This window comes from Leptonotus elevatus, chromosome 21 (assembly GCF_054856555.1).
Source record: "Leptonotus elevatus isolate MCC_2025b chromosome 21, RoL_Lele_1.0, whole genome shotgun sequence".
NCBI classification, from domain to species: Eukaryota; Metazoa; Chordata; class Actinopteri; order Syngnathiformes; family Syngnathidae; genus Leptonotus; species Leptonotus elevatus.
Genome location: NC_141259.1, coordinates 3,051,589 through 3,070,097, shown reverse-complemented (window position 1 = coordinate 3,070,097; position 18,509 = coordinate 3,051,589). Strand labels below are relative to the sequence as shown.

Below are 18,509 nucleotides of genomic sequence, written 5' to 3'. Positions count from 1 at the left end.
GTGATGTGCTTGCGCCGCAGGCAGGGCGTCTCGGGCGCACGGCTGGAGCAGCAAAGGGGTCGCTGGCGCGCAGCAGCTCGGTGCCTAACAGCCGTCGTGGAACCGGGTTGGCGGGGCGCTGCGTGATTTAGATAGGTGGGTCAGTTCTCGGCAGGAACAGACACGCGCTTTGGGGATGCGCAGGGTGGTTGCGAGTCCTTGAGCAGTTTATAGGGCGAAGGAGAGGGGAAGAGTTCATGGGGCCAGACGTGAGGTGAAGAGCAGGCGGGGAATTGCGCAGGAGGGGAAGAGAGTGAGACTCCTTCGCGCGCTGGCTTTTAAACTGTGTCCCAGGGGGCCGGCAGTTTGGTCCCACCTCTTCCATGCGCATGAAGCAGACTTGGTCGACTGAGACCAAGCTTTTGATAATTATATTATTAGTATTTGATAAAAAAAATTATCAGAATTGACAAGCCAGATGCTTCATTTATCATTCTGAACACATTTCAAACATTACCGCGATCATAAAGTTATTAAGCTTACTAATTAGCTAAACTTAGGTGGCTACAGAAATTACACACATCATTTATTTGAGATAGACATTCAGGTTGTGTACAAAGATAAACAACAGGAGTCACTTGATGTCAGTCCAGTACATAGAGTCCGTGTATGTCCCGAAATATGTAGACTTCAGATTAATTAGGAATGGCAGGATTCTTGAGGATAACCGATAGTGACCGCTGGAGGGCACTGTTCTACCATATAACTTCCAAGGGGCATTGTTTCCCCAAAAAACACATGGCTAATTCCTGTGGATAGACCAGACCATAAAAGATGGTCTGGGGACTGATAAGCAGTCTTATCGCTATGGTATGCGTTTCCTGGGGGTTATAAAACGAAATCCAGTCCCTGCTGGAGGGAAACTCAAAGAGTCCTTTTTGAACTGAAAACACAGAGTTAAGACACGCACACACATTCCCCAGGGGGAAATGTTTAAAAAGGCACATAAAATGGAAACATTTAGGCTGAAGGGCAATATTCGTTACAACGGAATCGAACTGGATGTCAGTATTTCACACACACAACTTATAGTTAAAAATAATAATAATAATTTAAATTATAGACCGTAAACCTGTTAAATACGACACAAATTCAATTACTAGTAACACTAATGGCATTTTGGAGAACAAATTTAATTAAATTTTAGAAACAAAAATAATTCCCTCCTCTTTCTGCTCTGTATCAAGGCCTAAATTGTTAATATATCACATTAATGACTCTTCAGTAACTACTTTACAAATGGTCATCTTACTACAGATACCTCTTTTTTGGCTATCAATGCAACGAGGATTTAGCTGCTGTTCACGACAGGGGTGAATATATTGTAGTGGAATGCAGGGCTGTGACCACCCCAAAATCGTGAAAAATACTAAACTATTTATCTTCTCACATTTTTTTGGAGAAAGTTGTTCAGGTGGACATTTTTCCAAAATAACTCTAATATACAATATGAATTGATTGACTGATTTTGGCATGTTTAATACATTAAAGTAAAACATTTTTAAGTGGCCCTTACGTCCTACGATTTTTCTGTATTTGGCCCTAGGAGGAAAAAGTTTGGACACCCTTGAATGTTTGATTGTGCCCCATTAAGTTGATGCACACATAAACGGTTCCCTCAATTGGACAACAACCATTTATTTTTTTTATTTTTTAACTAAAAGAAAACAGGTATTATTTGTAATTATCTCAGTACAGAAAGTGCTATTGGTCACACATGAGCATTGAATACTCTCTGTAACAGTTGAACCCACTTGAACTGCTAACTAAAACCGCAGCACAGATGCTCTCTGAGATCAGTGTGGCGACTTCCTGCATGTTGTAAATCGAAAATGATTTGTTTACTCTGCAGGCTTTAAGGTCTTACATTATTAAAATGTTGCCTATAACATCAGTCAATAAAAGCCAAAATATGATAGACTCTTAAAACTACTGGGTCAAAAGTAACCCAAATTGGGTAAGATAGCCAGCCCTGGGTCCAAATACTGGGTTATTTGTACCCATCGCATTGGGTTGAGGATTTTTATTAGTTTGGGTCAAGATTTTGATCCAACTAAGGGATAAAAACTACCCATACTAATGAATAAAGATACCAAGAAATGGGTTACCAGGTTATCAGTATTGTATCTTCTTCTTCAACCCAATCTGCTGGGTCAAAATAGTTAACCAACTCAATCTACTCAAAATCTACAGTTAGCCAGTGAGCAGGTTAGGAAAACAATCCAGCATTTTTTTGGTGTTTAAATTACCATTACACCTCTCGATATTGGATACACTGGACAAGTGCTCCATATTTTCCAAGTTCTCACATCCTATCTTCTTCTCACTATTATTTTTATACCTACAATAGGATGTGAACACATTTATTATAATAAAGGCAACTGATGCATGCATAATAAGCGCTGCTTAACACTGTAGTAAATATGAATCTGTTAGTCAGGTCAGCTTGATTTAGATGTGTCATTGCTTTAATGTGGTAATATTTGCACCTTCCGTAGTATTAATGGTGCTCATTAGTTGTTGTTATGTTTAATCTGTTGGCACATTTACTGTGTCAGACCTCTCAATCTTTGTTTTCTGTGTGGCTACACTTCATGAAAGTAGCAGCCTTGTAATCTTAGAAGGCAAAATAGGATGCAAACAATAAATCTGACTATATTGTTGCGCATGCCTGAAATGATTTCCTTTTATATTTATTTCATGCTAACCAAAGGTGTGTGTTCACAAAATCCATAAGGGACTATTAATAAAAGTGTGCATTTATTTTTGCCTCCCCGTTCAAGGCCTTGGTGCAGGTGTGAACTATTAATTAACTATTAACTAACTATGAAAGTCTCACAGGGATCAACAGAAAACAACTGAAGGGGTTTAAGGAGCTAAATTCAGATTAGTTTTGTTGATGCATTCTAATCAGCCAATATCTGTTGAATTGATTAATTTACGATAAGAGCATGGCAATAGTGCAGATGACTTTTTGAGCTAAGTCACGGTGCTTGGTTTTTAAGGCTACTTCTATGAAAACATGACAAATTATACCAACAGTAATGGAGTGTCATCATGACTCTGTCAAGCTCTTGTTTTTTTTTAAATATATTTTTCTTGCTGTAAAATAACTTGGATACCTTGACACGTGTGATTATTACACTGTAGAGATGTAACCTTTCAGAAATGAACACTTTACAGACAAAGTTAATCCCAAGCTCCTTGGGAGGCTTGTTTTCATCAAGCTAGAAGGTCTCGGGGTCACGAGAATGTGGGAAAATATTTTATTTCAGAAGATATGACATCAAAAAAGTGACTTCCTTCGCAATGGTTGAGCTGCACATGCAAAATTAAATTGATCCATTTTTCACATTCCGATTTTTACAAATGAGTTAAGTCTCCCTTCAACTTTGTCACGGTCTGGTGTTGCTGTTCAGTCCTACATTGCAAGGTATTTAATCAAATGTTTTCATGGCTTGATTTTGATGGAATGTGTCTGAGACAAGGTTTGTTTGTAATCATCATAAATATGTGAATTCAAAAAACCTAGCTACTTCAATGGCTTCCCCTAGAGTCCTGGTAGTTGGATAATGAGCAATGAAAAATAATACACTGTGCTGGAGGTTCATATTCAAAAAGGTCAACATGCTTGTGAAGATTTGGATTCCCATTGGTAGAGAAGTGGTTGACATAGCTGACTTACACACAATTCCTCATTAACAGCTTCATCGTAAATTTCATGTTTTGGTTACATGACAGCTATAGAACCTATTCACTCAAAAGCGTGGTCAGGGCCGCATGTGGCCTGTGGACTGAAAGGTTGCCCATCCCTGGTCTATATATACCCAGTGATTAAGAGGCAACCAATCCAGGTTGTACACCGCTTATCGCTAAAAGTCAGCTGGGATCGCCTGCAGCTCAACCAAGACCTAAAAGGACAAGCGGTACAAAATCCTTGAAAAACAACTTGTCACCTTGTTATCACTCATTAGAATGTTTGTGGTTTAACCAGTTTTTTTTTGTTAGTTTTTTGTTTTTGTTTTGTTTTGTTGTTGTTGGGGAGGGGGTGGGGGGTGGTAATATCCATCAGGCAGCCAGCGTGTTAATGATTTAAGCTTTTGTGTTTGCAGTCTGACGCAGAGAAAACATATTCATGAGTATATGACGCAGTGTGTGTGTGTGTGTGTATGCACGTGTATGCGTGTTGGCGTATGTGTTCATGCTGCGGTGAACTCACGCAGCCGTCACTGATAAGCTCATCATTCAAAGCTATTGCAGGTGATGTAGAACAGATGAGGGGACACGGGGTGACACAGTATCTATTTTCCATTACATTCAAGACTTGGAGAGATGCAGCGAAGCCTGATAGTCATCCTATCACACACATTTGCAGGGGGCACATCAAGGTCCAGATGCAACATTTTTACTCGTCATTCAAATGAAAAATCATCTTGCATTATTACTTGTCACTCTAGAACTTACCAAGTTCAGAAATATTAAAAAGAATATGATACTCCTAGAAAATAACCATATTCATAGTTTAGTTCACTTTCCTACCAAAAGAAAATGACTCATTTTGATGGTTATCTCAAAATGTAATGATTTTATCAAATAATATTCTTCAATGTTATAAGATCTAGTCAACTTAATAAAAACAAGTTATTTGCATTCAGGGCCCTTTTTTATGGTCAATCCCGATGCTCATCAAACGTTGACGCCATACTTAAATACGATAAAGTAAATGTATTTTTAAAAGTGATCCTCAGAGCAGGTTTCTAAGCCACACACTGCTGATAAAGCCAACGGTGATAAGTAAAGCTCAAAGGTCCATTACAGGTGAGTGAGTGAGATGAAGGATGGGTTCAGTAATTACTTTGCAGATTAAACTGTTTGAAACTACATCAATGTATTTGCCCTCTTTTCCCACCATTTAACCATAAGCAAATACAAACATTTTAAACAATTCAGTGGATAATCAGAATCTGATTTATTGGACAATCTGTCTTCACAGTTACAAACTGTTACGCACGAGGTGTGTGTGCGTGTTAAGGATCCCAAAGCAGACACACGTAACTAAATAAATACTAGATTTTAATTTAACAAAAGGTGCATGGAACAATCCAAGGAAACAACAAAATGCAATGTAGCAAACAAGTAACAAAATATGAATAAAAATATAAATAAATAAAATAAAAATATATATAATTTATTTATCATATAATTTAATATATAAAATAATAAATACATTTAAAATGAAAAAAATGATTAAATGTGAAAAGGTCATAAAAAATCTGGAAAATATTTCTCGAAAGACAATCCGCAAACCTTTTCCATTATCTGGTGTCATTTCCAGGCACATCAGTATATTTATTTAGATAGTTTGAAATACAGTGCATTTATTCATAATTTTTTCATAAAAATAAACACGGGACGGACCCCATGAAGTACAAGACGGACCAGGCCCAGGATGTGAAGAAGATCGAGAAGCTGCATGAGAAACTGATGAGGCTGATGGTGTCCAAAGAAACGCGCAGCGGCGCTATGGAGACTAATAGAAGTGGAGAAAGGAGTACTGCTGGCCAGACTAAGTTCACTGTGATTGTTGGGAGCACAGCACCACCGGAGTGATGGGAGAGTCTGATGGAGAAGAGCAACAGGGGAGATTTAACACAAGCTGGATGAGCTTATTTGATACAGTCAGACATCTGATTTATACATGATGGTCTTTGGATTTTTAAACAATACTTTCCTAGTTATTCTTCTGCTTGTCCACACAAGGCATCAGATGTCATCTCTGATTGTGTCTGAATGTAAAGAATGGCAAAATGAGTGGTATGGGCTTAATGTATGAAATGGACAAAATGTGCTGCTCATCTGGCAACTTTGGCACCATCATTTCATAGAGGAGCTTTCAATTATTTTAATTTTCAAGTGTGATGATCAATGAAGATGTTGCAAGCCTAATTTTGAGTGAATTAATGAGATGACATTTTGTTTGGACCTAACGCTCAATTCCCCCTCCTCTTTTATGGAACTTGAAGCGGGACCTGGTTTTCTTAGAAACCTCAATATCCTCCATAGCATTTGCTGACAAGTTTACATCTTCAATAAATGTTTATTTACTCAAAAAAATAAAATAAAAAAAATAAAATAAACACGGGAACCAATGAAATGGGAAAAAAATGAAAATTAATGGATGAAATGAAATAAACTTAATTAACGTCATGCTCTGTTGACTGTTTTGTGTTGCATGATTACTCTAGGTCACAGCAGTCACGCCCCTCACCAGGTGGCCATCTTTGCTCAGGTATTGTTTGGTCATAACACAATAATGCACATGGCCTCCCAGAAAACGGAATTGAATTAGTAGACACACCCCACAGAGATAAAAGTGATAGCCTCTGTATTTATATACACTGCAGACTCGAATGAACTGGCCTCACGCAAAGTATGCTGGCATCGGGTTTGCACGTGGCCGCACCTTGAACTCCGTTACAGTGTCGGTGTCTGTGCTTTCCAAATAAATGGCGGTCAGTGAAGCGGTGAACCAGACAAATTTAGAAGACAGATGCAGGAGCAGAGCATTGTAAAGCGAAGTGCAAAATACAGGAGGACAACGGAGAAGGATATAAAGATAGAGAGACAGGATCAAGAATCAGGGACACAGAAGGAGGGAGGGTGGGAGGCAGGCCTGGAAGGATGAGTGGAGATTGGTGTCACTAAGAGGTGATGTATCGAGGGGAAGGTGATGAGAGTGAGCCGGCTTCTCTTGCAGCTCCGCTGGTAATATCCCTTTCCAAAACATCGCTCATATTTAATGGAGCACAGCTTCACGAAAGGGAGGGAGGGAGAGGGAACAGAAAGCAGTAGCATGCACGTAAACGTCTTCAGTAACATACAGTACGCAGACTTTTCATACAAATTCTCAGGACTTGCAACTGCAGATGGAGAGCGTGCACTCTGCTACTCGGAAGGCAATGAGGTTATTTGAGAGTTAATGGACTTGAGACACGGGGTTGGAACTGCACTCAAGTGAATGTGGGAGGACAACAAACTGTTTAAAAAACGAATTAACTTATTAGGGAGTGGTAATGGACATTGGAAATTTAAATTTAAATTTAAATTAAATTAAATTTATATATCAAAAGTAGGCCAACTAGTGGTATCGGTATTGGTGATTACTCAAGAGTTGAGTACTCGTACTCGTATCGGTCTGAAAAAAAACCCATCCCTATGTGTACCCAAGTTACTCTAGAAGTGCTGTAAACAAATATTTGCAGGTAATGTAAACACATTCATTAGTGTGAATCAATTTGTTGTGTCTGATAATTGAGGCACAAGGATGACGTAATAAAAAGCAACTGCTGTTGCGTTACGATGCACAATAATCTTTTGTTTCATTTTCACCACCTATTGTCATTGCCCCACAGGTTCAGGCCTTAATGATGGCCAATGGCACGCTGTGCGTTTGGTTGCCAAGGAGAATTTTGCCATGTTGATGATAGATGGCGACGAGGCTTCTGCTGTACGTTCCTTGTCACCACTCTCAATCACCACTGGAGGAACGTATCACCTGGGAGGTAAGGATACAATGCTCTTTAATTGTGACACAGTATGAGAAACGGGTAACTTTACATTGATTAGTTATTCACAAAAACTTGCCTTGACCTGGACCGTGGGCCACATCTGCGTCGACCCTTTGAGTTTCTCACACGGCCCCTTTGAAAAAATATTTGCCCATCCTTGCACTAAAATGTAAAGGCATTTGCCCTTATGGATACTTAATTGATAATTGATGATAAGCCCAATACAACATAAACCCATGTTGATTCATCTGTGTCTAATTTTTTGGGATTGTTTTTATGTGTGTGTAAATATAATCCTGGCAATTTATATCACAATTGCCAAGTGTCTCAGTGGAGAACAAAGAACAAATCTACCAGAGGTTATAAACAATCAGTCACACACATCCCAGTACAAACAGCAACCACTTTCATTCGGAATTAGAGTGACGCTATCATCACCTGTAGTTCATGATGCCAGACGTGAGTGTCTGCCTGCAAGCACATGGTGTGTATAAAAATATATAAATGCAGCAAATAAATGGCAAGTCATGCTACTACACTCCACAAACAAACGTAGTGTAATAAATGTTTTGTGATTTTTATTTTTTATTTTTTTTACGTTTGGAGTAGTGGTTAGTTTAGCATGTCTTCCTCACAGGTGAGAAGTCTTAGGTTCAAATCTCAGTTTAAGCACCCCCCTGTGGATTCTGCATGTCTTCCCTGGGGTTTTTCCCCGAGTACTCTGGCAAGGTTGTTGTTTTTTTATCTCTAACTTGTCCATACAACAGGTGTAAATGTGATTGAAAAATGGCTGTTAGTCGGTATGTGACTTCCGATTGGTTAACAACCAGTACAGGTTGCATCCCGCTATGCCCAAATTCACTGTATTCAAGATTCAAGAACATTATGTACATTTTCAGCACAACAAAAATTTGACCCTGACATTTTGACTTAGATTGCCTGTGCACGCACTCATGTGTATGGCACACATGCATGTGCATGCACACATCCAGAAACAATACAAGCAGAATCAAGTCAAAGTAAAAAGCAACAGTTTGTTGAGCTTAACTTAACAGGTAAGGCTATTTCATTTACCATTGCTTTGCGTGTCAGCGTCATGGAACGCTGGCTTCTGCTGGCCTCAGACAGTCTTTGTAATTTATTTATTATGACGAGTAAAGAAAAGTGTTAGGAAAGTGCGTCACAGTAAACGTATATTTCACTCAAAAATTAAGCAGAGTAAAAGTTGTAAATTACAAATTTGAAAAATCTACTTAAGCACAGTGAAAAAGTATTTGTACTTCTTTAGATCTTAAGAGTGACAGTGTATCTAAATTTAATCATCTGATTTTGTTTCTATATGTGAACGTATACGGTTTGTTAATTACCACCATGAACAGGTTCAAATGGTCAGGACAAACATTTTGGTTGCTGGTGCTCAATTAAAAAAAAGGGCACCATTTGCCAAAATTATTCATAAATTTAAGCAAAATACAGTAGAATATTTTTTACTTGCATATTTATTTTTGGTAGTACAACCAACACAGTCTAATCACAAAACAAATGATCAAATTGTTAGCCTAATAGCATAGTTGCCTAAATCTGATGTCTCACTGAGTGGCGAATACTTGCGATGGTAGCGGATTTTGGGTTTCCATCAGGGTTCCTAAAACGTTCAAAAAAATGTCCGCAAAACAATTTTTACAAACAGTTTTCTTGTCCCTAAAAAACATTGAAAATGTTAAAATAATGCTAAAATGCTTGGGACAAGTAAAAACTGTCTGTGAACTTCTTGACAACCTTTTGTAACCTGTTTCAAACAGTAATGATTTAAATTTGCTCCATTCACAAGCATTCGCCGCTCACTGAGATACCAGCTTAAATCATTCTAACATTTTCAGCAAACAAAAAACAAAAAAACACAAATTCACTTACCGCTATCTCAATTTATCCTTGAAAATTGATTTAGACATGTTTAACAAGCATAGTGGTATTTTTTTATTGATATTGTGACTATAAGAAAAAAAAATGACACGAAAATATATTATTAGGCTAACAAAATGTAATTATTAAATTTAATATTCCAATCAAATCAAATAGCTATCATTTAGCTATTTAATTTTCTATTAAACGTTAATGTACTACAGCAGTATATTTTGCCTTCAACAAGCAGCTTACTTTGTAATGTTAATTGCCTTGAAAAATGTGTTTCGAAAACATTTGAATATAATAGCTATGTATAGTTTTAAGTGGCATTGTGGTTAATTTGTAATAAAGTTTAGAGGTATGCACTATATAGTTTATTATTTATTTTTATTTGCAGTCTTGGCTCAGTCATAATAAATATAACCACTAAACCATATTAAGTTGTTTTAATATTCTATTGAAGCTTGGCTGTCTGGGACTTATCAGCAGGCATACAAAACACACAAATACCAAGTCTGAATCACAGTGTTGCTTGACACTCTTAATATGGCTTGAGCGAGAAAGGATCTGTGCTGCGGGGAAAATGCTAATATTCTTATTAAGGCATTTAACTAAACAGTTAGTCGCCTGTGTGAAATTAAATATGGACATTTGCGTGTGCGTGTTTGCATACTGTACGTCTAAATCAGTAGCACCAATCTTCAAAACAAATCAATTGCATGGCTTTGCAATTAAAGTGCATCAGCTTTGAAAATAGATTATGTCACTATCCTGAAGGGGTAATGCATGCTTTGAAATATACTGACTGATGTAGTATTAAGTAGATTTTTTTATGCTATGTGATGAATTAGTCAAAGCGGTTTAGAACTTCCACGGTTGCTTTCTTGGCATGTGGAACTTTTTGAACCAAATAACCAAATGCAATTTGAGTTACTTCCACACCATCTGTGCGTTACAGTTTGGCCAATAGCTCTTTAATGACACCATGACTCTCCCATGGCATGTCCTGCTTGTCACCGTTTTGCTCATTACATGCCTCAGTCAACCTGTGACTAAATACTTGCACCTGAAGTTTGACTCTCTTCTTGAGTGAGATTGCAAGTTTTTTACTTTTAAGCTTTATTTTGTTTTTATTCCGTCTAATCATTTGTATTGCATATTTATTTAGAAATATTGATTTATAAATTACTTTATAATCTTATACTACCTATTACTCATAATTTTGCATCATATATTTTGTGGGAGAGCACATTTAGTTTTAAATTTAAGTAGTCAATTTCTTCCCTTGTTGGCTTTCAAAGGTACAGTATTAAGAGAGAGTGTATTATTTTGTTTTTCTCTTAATATTGGTTTTGGAGCATGAAAAGCATCTCCCCAGGCTCAGAGGCTGCTGTGCCATGTCGGCCCTTGCTCTTCTCACTTATCTACGCGAGGAAGCTGCTTGGAATCCAAGCAACCTGGTTATTCTTTTTGAGGGGCAGAATGGTCCAGGTGCCCCACTGGGCCAGATGCTCCCCTGTGAAGATTTTTTTGGGCAGGTGTGCAGTTGGTCATGGTGAGAAATCCGTCAATGGAGTATCACCTTTCCTCCGCTATCCATGCCTATTCTTGCACACTTTATGCTACTGAATCAAATAATCTGCAGCTTCTCTGTAACAGTGGTTAGGTGAGCATACTGGCTAATGACAACCTTCCATCATATGGTTGATCATGAGCCGTATCTTGTTAATGCTAATTGGAATATCCTTATTGAGACTTGATACTGTCTCAGGAGCTTAGAGCAAAATTACTGATGATACATTTAGTTATGCCCCCAAGCTGTGCAGTCCAGATGTCACAAATTGCCTTAGTGGTCAATAGGGGAATTGAAATCTGCAAAAACTCAATTTAAGGAAAGCAAGATGTCTGTGAAAACAAATCAGTATACTGTGGAACCTCCAAAGTTGGGCACATTCATTTCTGTGATGTTGATTTGACTTTCAAGTTTCAAAACCAAAGGGAACTAATGTAAAAGTGAAGTTCAGATCAAACTACTACCATTCTAAAACCTTTATTACCTGAACAGGCAACATACGTACAGTCCCCTCCAAAAAGATTGGAACAGCAATGTTCAGGATTCCAACAACACAGGACAAATCACCTTTGTTTGAAGCCAGACATTTTTCAAGTGATGCAAAAAGTATTGAAACGTTTAATATGTGGTGGCACAACCCTTACTTGCAATAACTGCATTAAGCCTGTTACCCATTGACCAGATGGTTGTATTCATCATTTGAAATGCTTTTCCAGGCCTTTACTGTAGCCTCTTTCAGTTCTTGTTTGTTTCTTGGGATTTCTACCTCCAGTCTTCTCTTCAGGAGGTAAAATGCATGCTCTAATAGATTAAGGTCTGGTTATTGCCAGTCGAAGATGAAGTCCTCTGTTGTGTTGGCAATTTGTGCATCTTGGTGTACGATGAAGCTTTTCCCAAATTAATTTGGATGCATTTTTCTGTAAATTGTCTGACAAAATGTGACTTCAGAATTATTTCTGTTGCAACCATCATGACTTACAATACAATAAAAAATTTTTTTTTGCTCACTTAAAAAAACAAGTGGCTTCAAACAAAAGATGCTTTGTCCTGAATTGGTAAACACATCTATATGTAAATACCATGAAATAAAAGTTTGAATATATACGCTCATCTTGTGAAACACAAATGCCCTCAGTAACAAATACAAAGGAATTGACCTTCCCATTCCAATTACTGGGGACTGTCTTTATTACCATTTTAACATTATTAACTGGCACTGAATTATAAAAGGCAAGTTAACCACTCTTGTAAAACCTAAAATAAAGGAGTTTGTAAAATTAACAAGTAGCTATGTGAGGGTTTACACATGGATAAACATTGTTAGTTGTGCTTTTGCAGTGCAGTAAAAATGTTTGTTGGCAATCGTATTTGATCATTTCCTTTCTAACTTTCATTTTATTAACAAAGAGTTCAGGTTGTTTCATCTACTGGACAGTTTTCACATTGTGGGGCAGTGCGCAACAACAATCACTTGTTTTAAGCATTATCCTTAGATTTCCCCCTTGCTTCAAAATTTTCTTTTTTTTTCTCTTGAATTGAAAACAATAAACCACCTAAATGGCCACCATGTACTATAGTGAGGAGCGATGGTAGAATGTCGATTTTGATGCTGTTGCTTTCTCCCCCTAAACTACCAAACACTTTGTGCTGTCTATGGGGGATGGGTGGCGGTAAATTGCCCTGCAGTGATGTTTTTCAGCTTCACTTCTTATCCAAATGATGGGAACATATCAATGCTTCTGCTTGTCACTATTATCTGGTTGTACCCTAAAAGGTAGCAACATTGTGGCCGGAACAAAAAAAATTAACATGCTGTCGGCTCTGGACAGCATGCAGAAAGCACACCATAGATCTTCGAAAGAGAATATTGCAAACTTCCACTTTGCCTAAGGTTCTGAAAATATTTAATTTTAACACTTAGAATTCACATCAGGCAGCTAAGCAGCACGTCAGCTTGAAAAAGAAAAAGAAAAACTTACCATTCTTCCTCCTCTTCCATGTTCTCATTTTTTTGTTCTCATTAATTTATCAGTTCCCCTAAGTTTTTTTTTTCCCATCCAGATCTTTTGGTCTATTCTCCTGTTCTTACCTTGTCACATTGTTTCATTTCTAACCATCTTTCTCCAATGAACGGCGGCATTCAGAAGCACTCTCTTGAGCCCAAAACCTATTTTACAGGGTGTACAGGGAATAATCACTGCTGTCACTTTTCATTTATGAAATTAGTAAGTAACTGACACAAGACAAAGCAACTCTCTTTCATGGCAAGACAGATGGACACTCAATAAAATCCATATACACACAATGCAATGGATAGAAAGAAGAGGGCCGTGTATTGTACAAATGAGATTGACAGATAGAGCACCATATTTGATAAATGTGGAAGAGCATGAAGAGTTTTATTTATTTATTTTTTAAACACTTTGCCTATTTTTTTTTCTTCCAAAGTTATTGTCTTGGTGACAATATTTTAACAGCGGTTCTTAACCTTGCAATACTGTAGTACTGAACACCAGTTTCCTATGCACACCTTTCTTTATAAAAAAATAATTTCATATTTAATATATATATATATATATATATATATATATATATATATATATATATATATATATAAAGCATTCATAACGCTATTTAATTATATTTATAGAGCTCTAACAACCACCGATGTTTTCTTAAGCTTGGGCAGCAGATGCATTGAAAACAACAGGGGTCCTAGAATTGAACCCTGTGGAACACCATACGTTAGATTGTGAATTCATATTGCACATATTCATCCAACGACTTTTTTGTTCTACATAGTTAATATGAAGGGATAAAAATACTAAAGAAATCACACAACGTAACATCACAACAGTCAAAGATTGCCCACTGAGCGAACCAAATTCCCTGCAGCACAGATAGACCAAGCAATGTAGCGTGACCATTGCAGCCAATAATAGCCAATCATCATGGCATATCATCAGCCGGGTGTGTGCCTTGACCTCCTGTCCGACGGAACGCAGCATAAGAAGCACAGTTTTAACATCTTTCTCAGTAACACCATGATATAATTTGTTTTTAAATGATGACATTCTAGTTGAAGCATAAGTTAAATACAAAGTGAAGGTGTTACAAAATATGTGTGCATTTGTTTTTTTTATGCGCGTGGTGGCCTCTTGATGACTCCAAATCCAAAGAACATCCTCTGACTTACAGCTGTCATTATGCAAATTTCTCTCAGGGAAGATAATCCTGTATTTGGCTTCCTTTTTTTATGTGTCTATTTAGATGAATGTCACTTCCCCTCCTCTTCCTCCTGTCTAAACATTCTAAGATATGTTCCAGTAAAATGTTTTATTGCAAATACCTGCATTCAAAACTATTGAATGCAAGATACAGAAACAAAGTTGTTGTTCACTGAGGGCATGAACCTTACATCAGATGGTGGTCTAATACTGTACATTTCCTGCCATTCCTAATACTATCACTTTTTCTTACCGATCTGTATGCTGATGTAAAACATCTCCAGTAGATAGAATCACTCCTTTTACAAGCCTACATTTACTATTTCTTCCCTCGCTTGAATATTTTGGCTTATCTCTTTTATGTCCCCTGTAAATGTGCTGGCAGGTGATAACAAATGTTATACAGCCAGCGAGCTGCTGCTGCTGCTGATGCTTCTCTTGCTATGCGTGTTGTTAAGAGCATCACTATATGGGCACCACATGAAAGTTCTGATAGGATGGCAGCAAGCTTGCAGCGGATAAGTGCCGCTGACCCACATCCTCAAGGCTTATAGGACATCTAGGTCTTGCTTTTTTGAGTAATTCAAACTGCACAGGGGTGATCCATGGGTGCATGAGTACATACAAGTGTTTGTCACCATATGACATCTATAAACAAGTGCAGTGCATCGACCATAATACATTTTCAAGACTGCAATACAAAGTTCCACGGTGACATTATAGTGGTCCCGAAAAGGAGTATGAAAAATTTGTGAATTAATTTTAAAAAGTTACAGTGAACACATGCAGATATAATTTTCCACCACTTATTTTTTACCTCCTATTTTTACATTGATAATTCTAGTTTATTTTCACCGGGCCAGCATTTAGTTTCATGGTGGGTTTAATTTAATAAAGTGACTCAAGCAAAACAAGTATATATTTTTAATTTTGTCAGGGGAAACCTTGAGTTTCTTGTATTGAGAGAGCAAACACCTACCGTCTACCTTTATGGTCTTGCAGCGAATTATCCATCCATTCACCAACTTATCATTCCCCATATTGTTTCCTTTATTCTGCCAAACCGTCAGCCAAACTGCATTTCCTTTTGCATTTGAATGCTACCCATAGGACGTAAAGTGAGCTGCCAGACAGCTGTAGAGCGTGTGTTCTGTTTTCAAACTTATCTCACCCTTTCCGTCTCTGCCACTATCCTTTTTCTCGCCGTCTGTCTACGACCTCGCCGATGCGCTAGACAGCTGCGCAAGGAAGCAGTCAACACAGATGGCAAGTCAGAAGTTTTCGGGGAAGATATGGAAATCAAGATGAGACGGATAAACACACACACAGCAAACATAGGCAGACATTTTACTCCTGTGCTTCTTATACACTGTATGCCTCAATATTAAGTACATTTACATAAATGTGATTGCTTACTTAATAATGTTAAATCCCTTTGGACGACTAATACAATGCTAATGTGGTTGTACAGTAGTTTGCAGCAGTCTAGATCTGCTCTGCATTATATTGAGACGTATTACCAATATTTGGGTACCTATGCTACATGTAATAAATAAATAATAGGAGAGACACTTTCCAGTTTAATGCACAACAGTTCTACACCACAGCCAACTAAACCACCATAATAAACATTATTTGTTTGTGAGTGGCTAGTCAAGCTTTATTAGTATGATTGTAAAGGCATTATATCTCTTTCTTATTAGTATAGTTGCACATTATATTAGGTAAGTGTACAGTATATCTCCTCACAAGTTTATTCATATAGCACTTCCACAACGGACACAGCTGTACCAAAGTGCTGCACACAAAATATAAAATAATTAGGGTGACTAGACATTGCGGTTTAAACGGGATAGTCTCGTTTGAGCCTTATGTCTTGAGTCCTGGTGGATTTCGCCAGCCCCATGTTTTGTCTCACTTTTATGCAGGTCCCGTCCCGGCGTCTCTTTTTTTTTTCCAGTCAGCAAGCCAATTGTTTGAGTCATACATATGGCAATTACACAATTGTCATAGTGATTCATACGATAAAGAATTACAAAGAAATTGGATGTTAACTGTTAAATTCCTTCTTATTTACTTTCACATTCACACTTGCATTCTTATTCTCATTCGCATCTAATCGCTAGCAGGCGTGTTTTCATCATACCGATACTAAGACTACTTCCTACTTTCTTGTCAAAGAATCATGGGAAAGGTAGTCCTACTCACCCAATGCTAAGGTTGCCGGTCAGAACCAACACAAGCTGAGCTTTTTTGCCTGCATATTTACAGTGTTACAAAACGGGACTGGCGTGAGGTAAACAGCATAACCAGCTTCTAATAGATGCTAAGCACAAAACGTGGACTAATGGTGAGCGCTGCTGAACTGCAAACCAAGATGGTATTTGGCATCAACTAAAGTGAAAACACAACCACCAGTCACCAGATTGAGTAGCGATTCGATTTGTTATAAATAGTGTGTGTTGAGAATGTATTGTATATTTGATTTTCAGCAAAATTGTAGTGTTCCGGTTTTAATTTTGAAAATGTGGTCACCCTAAAATTAACAACAATCATAAAATCACTTGACATACTGGAGGTGCAGAGTTCTATTTTGTCCCTGGTGACCACTAGAGGTGGTTCCTAACAGCATGGAATATCTGTTCGCGCAAGTTGCACATGTTGGTTGACTGATATGAGCGTACCGGGATCTTTGACGTCATGATCAGAGCATGCATGATGCCACGCGTGTTTGCTACGAGATAAGTTTGAAAGTAAACAAGCAAGTGTAGTTTTCTAACAGACAAGTGTTCAGCCATTGGCAAGTAATATAAATGCAGAAAGAATCTCTCTCAAGTCCCATTTAAAAGAAACTTACCTTTTATGTGCCGACTATCGCAGCCAGTTCAACAGTGCCTTTTCAGTGCATTTTCCGCTCAACAAAATTGGCCTGTTGCCAAAATGTTGCCCGCAAAACAGCAAGCGCCCCACAGCCGTACATCGCATCAAACGGCGACAGTCCAACAGTGCCAACATTCTCCACAGCAAAAAAAAAACAATTATCAAGCACTGATATTCTTATCCATTGAATGTCATAGCAGAGAAAAAAACACTTAAAACACTCCACAACAGACACTACACATGATGTACAAAAAACATTATAATACAGTGGCAAAATGACATGTTTGTCTTAAAATGGCCAATACCATTAAATAGCACAGAATTTTCCTAGAAGGACAAAGACCCTTATTTTCTGCTTCACTTGCTGTTGATTCTGACAACCACATCATCTGCTATTATCACACTCTCAAATAGTGCACATACCCCCCTATAGCCCTTTTGATGGTTTGGCCTTGACAATGATTGGCATGTAAGTGTGTGGAAGCTAATAACATCAAGTTGATGGAGATGTCATTGAGCATGGATGCTTTAGGTTTGACGTGGCAATCAGTGCATTGCTAGAACTCAGCCTCTATTTCAAACACAGCATGTCAGTCACATGCACAATTCCTATTGTGCATTATGCAGTGAGAAAAATAAGCATTTAAACACCCTGCAATTTTGCAAGTTCTCCCACTTTAAAATCATGGAGGGGTCTGAAATGTTCTTCATAGGTGCATGTGCACTGTGAGAGTCACAATCTAAAATAAAAAAATCTGAAAATTATATTGTATCATTTTTAAATAATTTATTTGCATGTTAGGGCTGGAAATAAGTATTTGAACACATGAGAAAATAAATGTTAATATTGACTGTCTGTCATGTTTGGGAGCGCTCCGGAGCCCACCCAGCAACAACGGCCGCCAGCAATGCAAGCGTTCTCCTATCAACACTTCAGGCACTGGTAGTAACTATATTAGCGCCAGTTTGTCTTCATATGAAACGTGCCGTTAGTAACTGTTAATGTTAAAGCTCGTATCTGACTAAACAGCGCCGGCTTGCGAAGGTAAACACCGCAGCCCGCGAGTGTTATTTTTTTCATCAGGGTTAACTTAAGGTTGCAAAACGTGCAAAGACGTACAGAACGAACCATGATTTAAAAGCAACACTCGCTACTTCCACACATTCTGAATCTGTTCACGAGAGTCACACACCTGTCTACTGGCTGCGTCTGTTTTGACTGAGACAGGGAGGAGGAGTTTTTAGGTGCTCACAGTTCATCTTAGTGTTGAAATGTTACTGGAGTTGGACATTGTCACAAAATAATCTAGGTTGTAT

The 18,509-nt window shown here is 37.9% G+C and overlaps 1 protein-coding gene across 2 annotated transcripts in view; it reads left to right on the top strand.

Annotated features, from left to right (window-relative positions):
* The window catches only part of cntnap2a (contactin associated protein 2a), a 354,486-nt gene that overhangs the window by 196,449 nt on the left and 139,528 nt on the right, over positions 1–18,509 (top strand). For both annotated transcript variants that reach the window (XM_086065802.1, XM_086065801.1), the window contains exon 10: positions 7,452–7,601. In XM_086065802.1, the coding sequence (XP_085921928.1) occupies positions 7,452–7,601 (150 nt within the window). The remainder of the gene's footprint in view (positions 1–7,451; positions 7,602–18,509) is intronic.